Below are 15,980 nucleotides of genomic sequence, written 5' to 3'. Positions count from 1 at the left end.
GGGATATAGGCTTCCACCTTTTGAGTGGAAAAAAGTCGTCTTATTAGTCTTATTAAGTGAACCATCTGAAAGAACCACTGTCTAAGTAAGATAGATATATCTGAAAGCCTTACTACTACTTGCAGATGAGCTACAAAATTATATCAGTACACCTTTATGTCCCTGCACAAGCCTGTGACAGATCATAAGATAAAATATCCAACACATTCAGAGAAAAGATACCAAAAGGATGTCTGAAAGTAACAACCAGAAATCACCTGAGGCAGTCATTTTCCAGTCATCTCAAGAAATGTCATCAGAAGAGTGAAAAGAAAGGCACAATAAAAAAGCTTTTCAGTGCATCCTAACTCTGTATATATTTAATTCAGGAAATGTCTAACTTTTCCATATAAATCTATTTTTTAAAAACGAACTAACTTTCAGATGACTTAACTTTGCATGGTAAACACTACTGCAAGAATGTAGAGACAAAGAGGTTTTCGAGCCCATATACATTCCTGTTGTATTACTTAGGTCATAAAAAGAAAAATTAAAAACAAAACAGTAGCTGATCATCCTTGTATCAATCCTGTATGGATCTCCCTTCAGCGCACATCTTTCCATGTCCTAACCATTTGCCCACTCAAACAGTCTTGCAGCCTCAATGCGCCTTGCTCCTGGTTCTCCCTCTCATGTCCATCTCCAATTTGATAAGGAAATTATGCTTATCTATATATATAAAGGTAATGCAAAACTTTTCAGTATAGCCACCATATTGGTCCACTTCTTGTGTCTTATTTGCAAAAGCCTAATCACTGCCTGTTATTGCTAGAGAGGATATGTCATTAGTTCAGCATTTATTTTCATAATATAATTCTATATAAATGTATTAATTCTGTGTATTGCTGCTACTGCACCGACACCAATTTACTCATGTTAGGTTAATTTGGCATAAATTTAACAACACAAAAGACAAATTCGGACTTGATTTTTGAAAGATGAATGACTTCAGCAAAGCTGCCCTGGACGTAAGTCACTGCAACATTGGTAGGAAGAAGGGAAGCGACACTGTTTTATCAAAGCCAAATGCAGTTATTGTACATTAAAAATACCCTAAATTAACCAAATAACTCTCCAGCTTAGCTTACAGGTCTTCATTCAAAAACACATTTAGGGAAACACTGTTCATGATACTAGAGGGTTTCTTTAAATGTGTTTTATATGTGCTTGCTGCAGATAGGAAAAAGGTTGAGTATGGATGGAGAGAGTATGGTCACTTGGGCAGTTTGGGGTCTGAGGATCAGAAGCCTGAGACGTGGAGAAGATACATGGTAAGAGCATCCCAGGGATGAAGCCTGAGACACTGTGAAAAAGAGAGGCGTTAGGCTATTTTGGAAAGGGTGAGCAGCTCCACACAAACATACACACACAGAGCTCAGCTTCTCTCTTCCCAGCTTCTTTCCCTTCCAGTCCTGTTAAACAATGTCTGAAAAGCCCTACTCTGAACAAATATTCTGTGTTTTAATACCTGAATGATTGTATTAGTTGTTCGGAATATTCCTTATCAGCTGTGTTTTCTTGGTTTGGCGTTATCCCCATTGTGACAACACGCTTTTGTCATTTCTAATTATCTAGACTTTTCATGTCCAGGTCCCAGACTGTCCAAGACTTGATGCAAGATATACGTACTCCTAATATTCAGGGCAACGTGTCTTCCATTTTGTTGTGAATTTTATGTGAATTTTAATCCTTTTAAATACAGGAAATGACCTGCTGTTTTTTGTTATTGTAAAAATCACTAAAAAAGGGTGACTGATTACCTGATATTTCTCCCTACCTGATCTTGGTAGATCCTACCAGATCTACCATAACAAATAATCTCAAAAAGTGCCTTTTTGACTAATTCTAAAAACCCTCCAATAAGGGTTGCCCCTCTACTATAGTCTGGTGAGACCCCACTTGGAGTACTGTGTCCAGCTCTGGAGTCCTCAGTACAGGAAAGACATAGACCTCTTGGACAGGGTGCAGAGGAGGGCCACAAAAATGATCCGAGGGCTGGAACACCTCTCCTATGAGGAAAGGCTGAGAGAGTTGTGGTTGTTCAGCCTGGAGAAGGCTCCACGGAGACCTTACGTGGCATTTCAATACTTAAAGGGGGCCTATAGGAAAGATGAGGACAGAATTTTAGTAGGGCCTGTAGCAATAGGACAAGGGGTAATGGTTTTAAACTGAAAGAGGGTAGATTCAGACTGGATATAAGGAAGAAATTTTTTACAATGAGGGTGGTTAAACACTGGAACAGGTTGCCGAGAGAGGTGGTGGATGCCCCATCCCTGGCAACATTCAAGGCCAGGTTGGATGGGGCTCTGAGCAACCTGATCTAGTTGAAAATGCCCCTGCTCATTGCAGGGGGGTTGGGCTACATGACCTGTAAAGGTCCCTTCCAACCCAAACTATTCTATGATTCCAAGTAAGTTCTAAGTAAGAGTTCATAATTTATTTTAGCAAATCTTTTCCAATGTCTAACAATGCTTACAATTAGAAGATTTTTCTTTTTAGCATCGAAACATTCATATCTAAAGATCTTCAACTTTCGGACCTTTTTGTTGAACTTCCTAATTTTACTAAAAGTTCTCATATTAGATCTGAGTTTCATCTGGTAGTATTTTACCTGCCTCTTGGGTCTTTCCTCTTGTTAGTAAGAAATAATAAAGAAAAAATTGCACCAAGAATATTTGCACAAAACCAGTCATCTTGCTCTTCATGTACAATGGAAGTCTTTAAACATAAATATAATATTTACATTCTAAATAGTATTAAGCAACTATCCCAACCTTACTATCATAGGCAATATAAAATCTTGAACTCAAACCATCAATTTCAGTGGGTTAGAGTGCTGAGCAAATAATTCCTCTGTCGAGACAGAGCAGGGTTAGTTTGCTTGTTTCAACACCAGTCATCCAAATCACTTTCAGACAAGTCAATTTATTTTATTATCAGCTAATTCAGTCCTTACATGCATCTAATTTATTTTGAAAATCGATTTTATTCATAGATTAAGGGTAATGTAATAAAGTAAAGCTGCTTATAATTATAGGAACCGCTCTGTGTGTGAGCACAACCAGAAAGGGAAGTTAAAAATACGTAGTTTATTAAAGAGTTTGTGAATTTTTTTAGTTCACAGGAGAAAACAGCAGTTCTTGGGCTTATTTTTTTCCAGTATGGAAAATTAAATAAAACCTAATTGTTTACTTTTGTCTTGCTCATTCTCAGGTGCAGATTGCACATATTGCATATGTTTTTAGGGATTGTTTTATAATATGTGTGGCAAATCATGGAACATAACATGCTTTAAAAGGCTTTTCTTATAGATAACCTGGGCTTGCAGCACTCCAGTATCTCAAACCTTAATGAGATGACACAGAGGAGATAAAGTTCAATAAATGAAGTGATAGCAAGAATAATAATTCCTTCTTTCTCCTTTCTTTTTACTAGGTCTACTCTCTTGTGTACTGTAAATTCGAAGTGAGATTCTTGACATTATGTGGGATTTATCTCACATACATAATTTTAAAAGTTAGGGATTTTGTCCAAACTAGTCACATGGGCTTTCTTTAGAGGAGTCAGACAAGCATTTCCAGCAGGTAATTTGGATATTCTATTGTATCCTCTTCAACTACAGAGAAAGCTGAAACCTATATCACATACTTAACCCTTAGATGGTTAAAATAAAGGGTGATGAATCTTCCCATAAGAGAGTCTGGATTTACCTGACTGCAGCTGTGCAACATGACCTGGAGTCTCTCAGCTGAGCCCACTGGCCAAAGCCTACTCCAAGCCTCCTCCTGCAGGTGAACCTTCTGAGGTAGCTGTGGCACCATCACTAGCAACAACAGGAACGCTAACAGCAATTTATCTCCCATTTCTTCAGTTGTTAAAGATTCAGGAGGCAGGGTACAATGCCCAGTCTACTCCCACAACTGATGAGGGACCTATTATTACACACTTGGTTTTACTTGTTTTGCAGCAGCATCTAGAAATCTCTGTGGAAGGTCAGGGAGCACATGGTCAGGCAGTACTAAGAAAACAGTCCTTGCCCTAAAGAAATTATTATTTCACTCCAGTGCAGCACCGGAAGAGCAACTGCACTTTCTGCTTCTTACTTGTTCTGCAGGGCTCAGACATCCAAAGAACACACGGAAAAGGTCAAGCATGAAGAGATACTATTGTCCTTACACCCTCACGTATCCAAAGAGAACAGTGTGCCTGTTCCTTCTTAGCCAAAATTGAACATCCTTTAGTGGCTGTCATAGAAATATAAATTTTTTTTTTCCAAGAACCTTCTGCAGAAATGTGTTGAAATAGTGATTTTATTGATATGTATAGAGGAACATAATTTCCACGATACCAGATAACTCATCGGTTCCTTTTCCAAACTTTCCAAACATTTTTTTGATGCAATACCTCTAAATATCATTTACTGCCAGCACAGATACCACATTTGGATGTATAAATAATAAATCTCAAAGTGTAGGTTTAATCTATGAAGTTCCTGGTGATAAAACTACTGTCTCGTTGGGTATCTGCCTTCATGGGACTGTAAAGTCAGGAGAGCTTTCCTAAATCCATTTATGAAGCAGAATTTAGTGCTCAGATTAAATATGACATTAGATATGACAAATGGGGGTGTGTGAAGCTCATGAGTTCAGCAATTTTCTATTTTATCATAGAGCCGAGAAACTGGTAACCCCAGGAAGCTGGCACATTGTGGCTGAAGCAAGGCATCTTATTCATGTTGTAGTACTTCGTTTAACAGTCAGACTCATCACCACCACCACCAATTGTTAATGACTCTTTCTAGGTTCAATCATGATCTTCCCTTTTTTCTATCAGTTCTACACTCAGATAGCTTCAGAGAGTTAGGAATTTCCTGGACTGGCACTGACGAGGTGAGAATTGGCTGCTAGGAGCTGGCCGCTGGTGCATTGTTTTCCAGGACACCAGGTTAAAGAAGCAAGCAGCAGCACAGCAAACCCAGCACAGTACATTTCTCTGACTTTTGTTGCTACTTTCAGCACTGGGAATCATAAGGCTGGTATGTATCACACAGGCAGAGAACACACACTAAGAAGGAAAGAGCTGATGATCTTAATCAGGACATCTATATCACATGGCAGGTAATTTGGGAAAGGGAAAAAAAGACCACTACGTTTACTGGTAGATGCAGCTCCTAATAATTACACATTACTTCACAGTTAACATTTAACAACCACCCTAATTCAAATATATCTATTTTCTTCTGCTCATGGACAGTTGCCACAAGTACACAGGGAGTTGCTTTATACCTGATCTGAGATGTTATTTTGTAGGGAACCTGAAATGGATCATTCCTGCAATTTATTTAATTAAATTATTTGTACAGACTGCTACCTCTCTTTTCGATATACTCATTCTCACATTTTGCATAATCAATTCTCTATCTAATCTGAATACAGAAAAGTAGAAGAAAACAGAAAATTCCCAAAGGGAATAGTATACTGTAATTTTACTGTTAGTCTTTTACAATGACGTCTCTCAAAGACAGGTCACTATACCATGTTAGGACACTCGTGCATCATTCTGTCTTCATATGGCTAGTATGAGAATAAGCGAAAACGTTATAAATTAACATTTAGTGTCACTTTTAATTTGATATACTGATTTCAAGCACGTCTTCATTTTCTACGTTCTTGAACAAGATAGACCTTTTCATGTTGTCTTATAGGGTAGTTATAATCTATATTTCATGCAGGAGCTGTGGAAAATTCTTCACTTAGGAGTAAAAATAATCTTTTAACTCCTTCCTTATTTACAAAGTTATTAATGCTTTATCAATTTTAAAAAAAGTTACATATTTCAAGTGATTCATCAGAAATGGTGGATATACAGTTATGTGACAATTCATTGTAAAAAGTAGATTTAACAGGAAGTGAAACGTAAGATCAAGTCACTTCACTCAAACGATTCACATGCTGTGAATCATGTGCAAGAGATTTTTAATGGATGTCCATTTTGTCCTTATTTTGTCCTTATTTGTTCTAAAGTGTCTTTAATCTCACTAAATCCTGAAATTAAAACACAAAAAAAAAATAGAGAAGTAATTGAATCTCAATAAGGCAAACAGCTGATTAAACAAAATGGAGCAAGTGTTCCAGTACCTAGGGCACTCAGGCTTCTGGAAGGGCTCCCAGATCCAGCACCATTTAAAAGGTGCTTTACTCAGGAGCAACAACTTGCATGTGTCAAACAAAAAAACATTAGTGTGTAAGGTACTATATGCAAAAGAAACTAACAGAGGAAATGATGATGGATATTACTGAAATACAGTGAAGGGCTGGCAGTAAAACATGCGGGGCTATATATTGCCTACAAATCCATATGTTCAGAAACCACAGTGGATGTACCCTAAGGCCCTGATCCTGCCAACACTTCAGTACATGCATTCATTTCCATAGTAAAAAAATCCCAAGCTCCAAGACCAGAAGACCAAGCCTTCATATACAAGAAGTGAGTGCGGAAAAATAAAGGGAGAAAGATTTGAATGCTCTTCAAGACCTACAGACTGCATACTCTAACAAACAAATTACCATTCTGCTTTAAAAATAAAAGGCAAACCAGTATGAATTTTCCTTTCAGAATGTCTGTGTATAAACCAATTAATTTTGAAGATAATTAAGGTTAGCAGTAGTTTTTTGATGGATAAAGACCTAATAAATCCGCTATAATGAAAATACATTTTCAATGAAAAATGGTAACAGTTTTACTAAGGGATGGGTACAAGAGCTTCTGCTGGAAATATTAAGATCTTTCACGTCATCTTTAAGAAGGGTAAAACGGTAGCACTGTTTGCTTAAAGCAAATAATAATGAGACAACATTGATTTAAGTTCATTGAAGGCCTCTCATATTCTTTCAGGAACTCAATCCATCACAAAATTTAAATACTTAAGCTGAGCCAAATCAACAAGCTTACTTATGAATGCAATGTTAAGCACATGTTCAAGTCCTCTGCTGGATAAGAATCAACTGAATTCTAAAAACACCACAAATTTTGATGTGAATATCAATAGCAAATCACAGTGAAAAGTTTTCCAAAGGTCAATGTCAGAAAGAAGCTAAAACAGGTGGAAAACCTTAATATCCCGTCACTCCCACTGCACACTGATATAATATTATTTTAATTAGCATCTTTATTTTTCTAATACACCTTCTCCTTCTCTTTCTGTTCCTGCTTCCTGTACACCTCTCTATTTCCCTGGCATTTAACATTGCTAAAGGTGGATGCTTGAGACAGTCATTTGGCATCACTCTCATCAGTGTTGATCTAACCAACACTGTTGTATCCTGTTACATATTTTCACATGAGAGATCTCTTGACACAGCACATGGCTAGATTAACCTTAAATGCTAATGGATGCTGAACAGAAGAGCCATGGACTCATTCATTATATCAACTATCACCAAGTTGTCAGGGTCTCTATCAGCATTGCAAGCCGAGAAACCATTTGATATTTAGAAGTAGATCTCACACTATTTTCAATATGTCGCAGAAATAAGGACCTACTAGTATGTAAGAAGCTAATACTTAGAAACAAGATGGTCTGGGAATGAGCCAAAATATCTCTACCAGGCTCACAGGAAGGTAAACAAGGCGCTTCCAGGTTTCTGAGCACTATGATCACAAAACACATTATGATTATTTATTTACAAATGTCAGACACTTTGCAGTAGCATGAAATGGTCTTCTAAGATCCAAGCAGGGACATGGCAGACAAGGTAAACAGGTATTAAGTATATGCATCCACTTTGTATTTTAGAAGAAAATACATATCTCTCTTTAGCAATTGTGAATAATGCCATATGTTGTGGTAAAAGGCTTTAAATAACGTAGATACTGGCCCTCAGTTCATAACATGTATTTTTGAAGCTACTGTTCAGAGAAAATCCAAGCTATATATAATTTAAGGTTTGAGGGTTGGATTTTTTTTTACTTTCTCATAATCAAGTGCGAAAAGTTGCACTTGGCATTCACCAGAAGCTTATGTGCTGAAGCAGTAATGTGTTCCTGTACACAAAACTCGTGATGTAGCGTTTCGTGGTCTGTAAAGAAGATTCCGTTTCCTGATGGAGAAGAGGTACCAGTGTAAGCCAGCAAGACGCTAAAAGGACATCAGTTTCCAAGAACCAGTCAGCACTCAAACAGAAAAAGTAACCACTCAAGCAGTCCCACTTCATTCTATATGAAAGGGTTAGATTGTCTTTGGGAAGGCTGCCTGTACTCTTCTGGACCGAAAAGAGCAGGAGAATTACTCTTATCTCACATGTGTCAGTGAGGTCCTTGAAAGCCGTGTAGTTAATTATGTAGTTTATCCTTTATAGCAAGTTTCAAGTATGAAAAGCTCCAACCCTTGGCAGAACAAGTTTCTCCACTTATGCCTAAGAATGACAGGGTACAGTTTGCTTGTCTTCTCAGACTGCCAAAAGGAATGCCAACCAATACCTCTTACAGTACTTTCAAACATACCCGTATTTGCCTATCAGATACTTAAATCATTTAGGTGATTCTTCCTTAAAAACACAAGTGTTACTTCAAAAGTGACTTAAGATCCTAACACATTGATCTTGTGGGAAAGCCAGCGCTTAGCAATTAGGAATGAAGGTAAAGTGCAGTAGTTACTCTGCACGATCTCCCCACGCAAACCTTCCCAGTGCATATGACATACCAGCAATGTACTCAGGAATTCAGCATACTGTCTAATTGCATCCTCATGTACACATCAAAATAACTGCCCTGCACTGAGAAGCCCTGTGTATTACTGGCTTTCTGACTTTACTAGCTTTCAATGAAGCTTGAGGTCCTAGGGATTTTTGAAAATAAGGCACTAGGTTCCCTAAATAGCAGAAGTGCTTTTGACTTTTTTCATCAAAAATGGACTATTAGCTCATTTTGCACAAACCAAAATATTCGCTAGAATGACAAGCTGCTTTTTGAGGCCTGATCTGACTCAAACTCAGGTAATGCCTGGCTCTGGACTATGAAATCCCAAGGCAAAAAGTAGAACAGTTTGAGTAGAAATAAAATTTTGGAGGCACACAGTAACATTTTTGCTATTGATTCCCCTTATAGCCAAATGTAATCAAGTATTCATTAAGCACAATAAAATAAAGGGCCTTTGCAGCTTTTAACTAGTCTTTTGGAAGAAGAAACAAAACAAGCGTGTTGCTGAAACAGACTCTTAATTCTTTTGGTGCAAGGTTATTATCCCGAGTGAAGATACACTTTGGTTCATTGATTTACATGGGATGTGCTAGATGAAAGAAAAGTCTATAATTCAGACTTAGCAATAGGATATGAATTTAACAAGAAGTCAAAGGCAACTTCGAAGTATGTTGGCGAGAGCCCAGATGTCAGGGGAAAGAGGAGAAGAGTCAAATATTACTAGTAATAGGCATGAAATAACTTTTTTGGCAGTGGACTGACAATCATCACAATGTTCCCTGAGGAGTGATTTGCTGCTCTCATTTGCCTTGCACTGCTCAAAGTGCACTCTGAAAAGCAACCCTTATTATATCTGTCTGTTCTATCAGTAAATGAAAGACCAAATTACTTACGGCTTTTTCATCAATTTATATCTGCAAGACTACATTTCAAGCACTAAATTTACCTGGAAAATAAATATTGCCTCTGTCTCATTGCAGAAGATGATCCCTGCCTAAATTTCCAATGCACTGATTCGTGTAATGTTTGCTTCCCTTCAGTCAAGTAAGTGCACATTCCTCACTGATGGGAAATGGCCGGTCATTGTAACAATTCGCAACTTCTGCTATGATTACCACAAAACAGAACTGGCTAAAAGTCAGGGGCTTTATTCCAAGGCAAACTCCAAAGTTGTAAAAAATACATATGCCAGTTTGAGAAAAAAATCTTTTTTATTTCCTGCAGCAGGAAAAAGATGTATTTAAAACCAGGTGAAAATCCTTAGCTTACAGAATGTCACAAAAACTGTCACCCTTTCAGGCCAAATTCTGAACATTCCAAGTCAATGCAGCTTTCAGGTTTTCAGCTTCCTACCTCCTTGTTTCCCAAATACTTCTAGCACGTAATTCTGGAAGCTCTCAAAGCTCAATCAAAAGCATGACTTCTCAATACTTTCAGGCTTCTTGGCTGGTATCTTTGAACTTGGGACAGACCATATGGTGAGACACCTCAAAGGACATTGACTCTGGAAGCTATCAGTTTCCTGGCTCCAGAGCAGTTAATATCGTAGGTCTGTTTAGGAGCCATGGGTTGCAAAAACCTTGACTGGTGGCTCCAGAGTCATGGATCAGTTTGCCCAAAGGCAGCTTGCATGGTAGAACCATCTAGAACTGTGTGTCTAGCACCACAGGAGGCAAGGTGAGCCAAATACACTTCCAAAGAAACCCCATGCTTTCTTAAAAAGTGCTAAAGCACCTTTTTAATATTCTGCTTTCAACATCTGCTCCCAGCTAACTTGTCTCTTCACTCTGGTCCTTGGTCTATCTTGTTATTGAAATGAGAACTCATGATCTTTACTCAAACACTGTCCCTGATTCCCACATTCTCCATTACTGTTGACATTGCCAACATTCCCCTTGATAGTATCATGTGTGCAAGAACACCACCTAAAACTTGACCTCATCACCCTAGTTGTGCTCCTTCTTTCCCTACAGTATCTATCTTTCACTTTTTAACCATATTGTGAACACTCCCAAGCAACCCCTTGTATTTCATCTTGGTTACTACAGCTACATGTTTTCTGGTTTCCATGACATTTTCATTGCCAAGAAATACATTGAAAAGGAAAATTTGCTAAGACTAACTGCCAGCAGCTCTAGCACTCATTTGAAATGAGAAACCCTCCAGCAAGATTCAAGTGCTGGAGCCAAGTAAAGACGGCAACATCAGATTTATATAATACAGAAGCGCGTCCTAATCTCTAGATGACAGAAGCAGACTTTCTCTCAGCTCAAATGGATATTTAATTATTTAGGCAAAATAGAGCAGGTCCAAGAGCAGAGAGTGTGTGCTACTCAGCCTTGCAATAATAGACGTCAAATAATAAACTGCCTCTGATTGTGCAAGACTACGAATCTTCCACATTGGAGGATGGTGCCGTATCTTTAGACATGGTGGTAGGTCTTATCTTTGGATTTTGATGAAGAATACAAGCAAGTCCTGGATTTATTCTGTAACAGAAGATAAGCTAGGTAGTTTCTCTGAACTGGGAATAGCATGACTAGAACCTGGCCCCATTCAAAACCCTTCACACCAATGTCTCCTGTTCTTCTTACAGGAATCATAGCCTACCACAACCAATTACAGTCAAGTGAAAGATCAAACGAACATTGCTATGAATATATCAGTGCATACTCCAACTGCATGCAGTAGCATGAAACCCATCTGTTGTGGTTTAGCCCCAGCCAGCAACTCAGCACCACGCAGCCGCTCGCTCACTCCCCCTGCCCCAATGGGATGGGGGAGCAAATCGGAGGAGTAAGAGTGAGAAACACGCCTGGGTTGAGATAAGAACAGTTTAATAATTGAAATAAAGTAAAATAGTAATGATAATAATAACGATATAATACTAACAATAATAATAACAACAATATACAAAGCAAGTGAGGCACAATGCAATTGCTCACCACCCGCCGACCGATACCCAGACAGTTCCCGAGCAGCGATCGCTGCTCCCCGGCCAACCCCCCCGCCCCAGTTTCTATACTGAGCATAACGTCATATGGTATGGAATAGCCCTTTGGTCAGTTTGGATCAACTATTCTGGCTGTGCCCCCTCCCAGTTTCTTGTGCACCTGGCAGAGCATGGGAAGCTGAAAAGTCCTTGACTAGCATAAGCAGTACTTACAACAACTAAACCATCAGTGTGTTATGAACATTCTTCTCCTATTAAATCCAAAACACAGCACTATGGCTGCTACTAGGGAGAAAATTAACTCTATCCCAGCTGAAACCAGGACACCATCTTTGTTCTTCCTATGTCACTTACTCATGACACAGCACACAACCTTCCCATGTCATTCTAGGGCATCTGCCAGGAGGTGCACTCTGGTGCCAAGATTTCTGGCTTCTGGGCACAACTGCAATGTGCATAATACACAGGTAATAGCATTAATCATCTGGCCTTGTCTGTCAAGAAGTTAACTGAACATTTGTTCTCAGTGATTGACTCAACTTTTTTATCAGCCAATGTCCAGCACTTGCTTGGATGCTGCAGCTGATGATTTTGTTTGATGTCACCATGTCCAGATTTCACCAGAGTGAAATCACATGTGTAGCATTACTAATGGTGGTTGACAGCCTCTTTTTTCAGGAAAAGCTCAGTATTAAATTAAAGTGATGAATTTTAATTTTTGATTCTGGTGCCACCAGCAACCCTCACGTCTTAACAAAGAAAACACTCCTGAAACACATAATAAACACATTGTAAGCATGCTATCACAACACTTCAAAGGTCTTGATTTTTATTAGGTGTCAGTATATCCCCCAGAAAACTCAGACATAGAGTAAAGAACTAAGTTCAAACCCTTCATAGAATAAAACAGTGTTCTCACTAAACCAAAACCCACTCCTATGAGCTGTGGAGTAATTTCTTAATGGCAATGAGCTTACATCACAGTATTAATCAGAGTTTTTGACTCAATAATACAAACAACATGGTCTCATGATAGTGAAATAGAGGCAATGCCTGAAATGGTAGGACAGCAAGACTGTGAACAGCCCATTTCAATTAGGGACTCATTAATTACATAAAGAACCCAGAGAAACACAAAAATATTTTATGAAACACAGTAAAACTAGCTTTATGAGTAAGTTTCTCCTCAAAGTAGGGAAGGATCTACAGCCTACCTTGAAAATAACTAAATCATTAAAAGACACTTTTTGCACTTTTCAAACCTCAGTCAATATTTCATGTATGCACAATTTAATTATTCTGGTTTTTTTACATGCTCAGATCTCAGTTCATGCAGTCTGTACATAAGCAAAATGTTTTCTTTCTTGAGAAGAGCTCACTTATGCTGGCAATCTAATTCTTGACAGCAACTGAAAAACTAGCATTCATTTAAATTGTCATGGAAGTCTGAAATAGGCTTTACAAATCTGAGTTGTTAAGAACAGTTGGAACAGTAACTAGCTTTTAATTCTGAATTTTTACTTTCCAAAGAGCTCCTTTCATCTCTTAGAACTAAACCAAAAATTTCAGTTACCAACATCTCTGTAATTTCAAATATTAGAAATATGACTCCTGACAGTTTTAATGTTCATGGTCTATTTATGAAAAGTCTTCCCATTTGTAATTTCAGATTAAAGTCAGTATATGCAGCATTGCCCCACTGTATTATGAAAACTACCACTATATTGTGCTGGTAGGATGACGATTTTATGGATTTTAGATGGTGTCTATATAATATAATTTTGTGTTTAGTGCCTTTTCATGTGGGCTGATTTCCATTCTTCTCATCACGCTGATCATCTGTGCACAAATAGAGGTTTGACAGATTTTTATAACCTAGAGAAATAATTAGAATAGACAAAACAAAATTTAAAGCCCAGGTCTGTATTTTCTCAAGCTTTTAATTATGGCATCCATTGTATTAAGCATGTTGCCTTATAGCTTGATTATTCACCTTTAGTAATTCATTGTATCTGCACAAATAAATTAAAGACATACAATAGCATAATTGACCTTGAAATGCATTAAACTGACAACAGTTAGTTAAATGAATTAACATGGGAGGTCATCTTACCTGCCAGACACAAGATGAAACAGGGTGTAATAAGATGATAGAGGAAGAGCCACATGGTTATTTTCAGTTCAGCGATTATCTCAAAAGGAATTGTGCCTCGCAACACCAGCATTCAGAGAGCTAAAAATACCTGATTAGGGGGAAAGAAAAAGGAGTGAATAATTCTGACATGAGGCTTTATCTCATATCGCATTTCACTTGCCATATTGTCTGTCTAAACTGAATACTTAAGAGTTAATATAGGATAGAGTCTTTTGAATAATAAATGCATTATCAAATTTGCCGGATGAAATTAATGATCTCTTTTATTCAGAGAGCACACTGTTTAAGAGTACTCAGATCTTCCAGTGACAGTAAGTAATATGGTAAATGTTAATACTGAACATCCTCTTTTAGACTCATCTTCCTAACCCAAAACTTCTTAAGCCAGATCCTCTCTCTGTTAACACTTCAGATTATTAGAAATATTAAAATATTACATGGTTTGTAATAAAATAAGGAAAGTCCAGGTTCTATCCCCCTTCATCTCAGTAAATACTACATTACAATTAATGATTTCAAAGTCTGTAAAAAGAAAATTAGAGTGAAACTGAAGTCTGTGAATCTCTTTCAGGATTCATTTATTTTGTCTAGTGTAGCATTCCTTTTAAACTTTTAACATACAATTCATGATCCTCCAGAAAGGAAGTATTAATTTTTATGAGTTTCCTTTTAAATGTTGAATATAATCATTATTGCAATGTCATATTTGAAGTTTTCTCTTTTCCCTAAGGGAGAAACTCTGCCTGCATATATACTAAAACCAACCTAAAGAAACATGCAGCTTCTTTTGACTATTTTAAAATTTTAGATACCATTTTCCAGAATATTTTACTTTTATAACATTTTTTTACTTCTTTCAATCAGAATATTTTGCTAGCTTTTTCTTTCTGGCTGGTGGATGTTATCTATTTCTTTAGGGCAATGCATCATCATGTTTGCAGTGAGCAATTTTCCATTTTGTTTAATGGATTTCTTCCTACGAATATATAAATGCATCCTTTACATCCATCACATCTTGTTCATATTCCTCTTGATTGGTTCTGCTGCAGCACTGGTATAAGTTATGACCTTCACACAAAGCAAGGCTTCCAGCTTATCACTGACAGAATATTATTGTATCTCAGGCACATGCTGACATCATCCATTCTCTCAGTATACTCATTTTGTTACTATTTCATTACAAAATATTCTTATACATACTTGAATACCCTTCAGTAATATGCATCCTAGGACACGTTTAATACTAATAAGGCATTGTCACTTTTTGCAAGATATAATCTTGACGCTACTGTTTTCCAGCTTCCCGTGCCAAGTACCAATGACTCCGATAGTCGCTTCTACCTTTTACCAAGACTCTTGCTCTATTCCAGGTCAAAATTTTCACTAAATTATTCTCTTTTTCCAACACCCAAATGTTTTAGATCTTGTTTTGAAACTGCCCTGTTTCCCACCTCCAACACCAAGAAATAGGCAGTTTTGAATTTCAAAGCACATGTTGTACAAAGAGACCTGACTCCTGAAGTATGCCTGGGATAAAAGCTGCTCTGATTATCAGAGCCTGTGGTTTGAGCTGCTGCCGGACAGGCCTGCCTCAGTGTATGTGTCTCATGTATCTACTTGAAGTGGCTATGAACTTGTCTTGGTCACTGGGGCCTTACACTTGTCCCCTCCTCAGAATAATGCTAAGATGTTTATCTGCACATGCCTCAGATAGTGAACTTTCCTTAGAAGAGAGTTTCATGGGGTGTTTTAGTAAACTTATAGTGTAGGAAAATGGCAAGTAGTATCACAAGAGAGTCTTTTTGGCTCAGAAATTACAGGAGCTGTTGCACTTCACATTTTTCCTTTTTTTTAGCAGATGAAATCTTAAACAGGTCAAAACTGTATTAGTTGCCATGACCCTAAAATCATGGCTGTTACATGAAAACAATCCTCAGCAAAACACATACAAGAGCTAAACAGTGATCCCCAGAGCTGAGATTTATTTAGAAATATTCCCTGGAAAAAGGCTCTTAGGTTGGCAACAAATGCATATGCTTACTGTAGCTGGATCCAAGGGGAAGAATTCACTAAACATCTTTACCCTTCCGCTGCTGTTGGCACTAAAGTTTCTTCAGACTCTGTCACACAAAGTAT

General features: G+C 37.8%; 1 protein-coding gene across 1 annotated transcript in view; it reads right to left on the bottom strand.

Annotated features, from left to right (window-relative positions):
- Window positions 1-13,914, bottom strand: part of CNTN1 (contactin 1) — an 81,929-nt gene extending 68,015 nt beyond the window's left edge. The window contains exon 1 of the mRNA XM_075727868.1: window positions 13,803-13,914. Coding sequence (XP_075583983.1) covers window positions 13,803-13,914 — 112 coding nt within the window. The remainder of the gene's footprint in view (window positions 1-13,802) is intronic.
- Window positions 13,915-15,980: the final 2,066 nt, after the last annotated feature.

This window comes from Pelecanus crispus, chromosome 1, assembly GCF_030463565.1.
Source record: "Pelecanus crispus isolate bPelCri1 chromosome 1, bPelCri1.pri, whole genome shotgun sequence".
NCBI classification, from domain to species: domain Eukaryota; kingdom Metazoa; phylum Chordata; class Aves; order Pelecaniformes; family Pelecanidae; genus Pelecanus; species Pelecanus crispus.
This window is presented reverse-complemented; position numbering and strand designations above follow the sequence as displayed.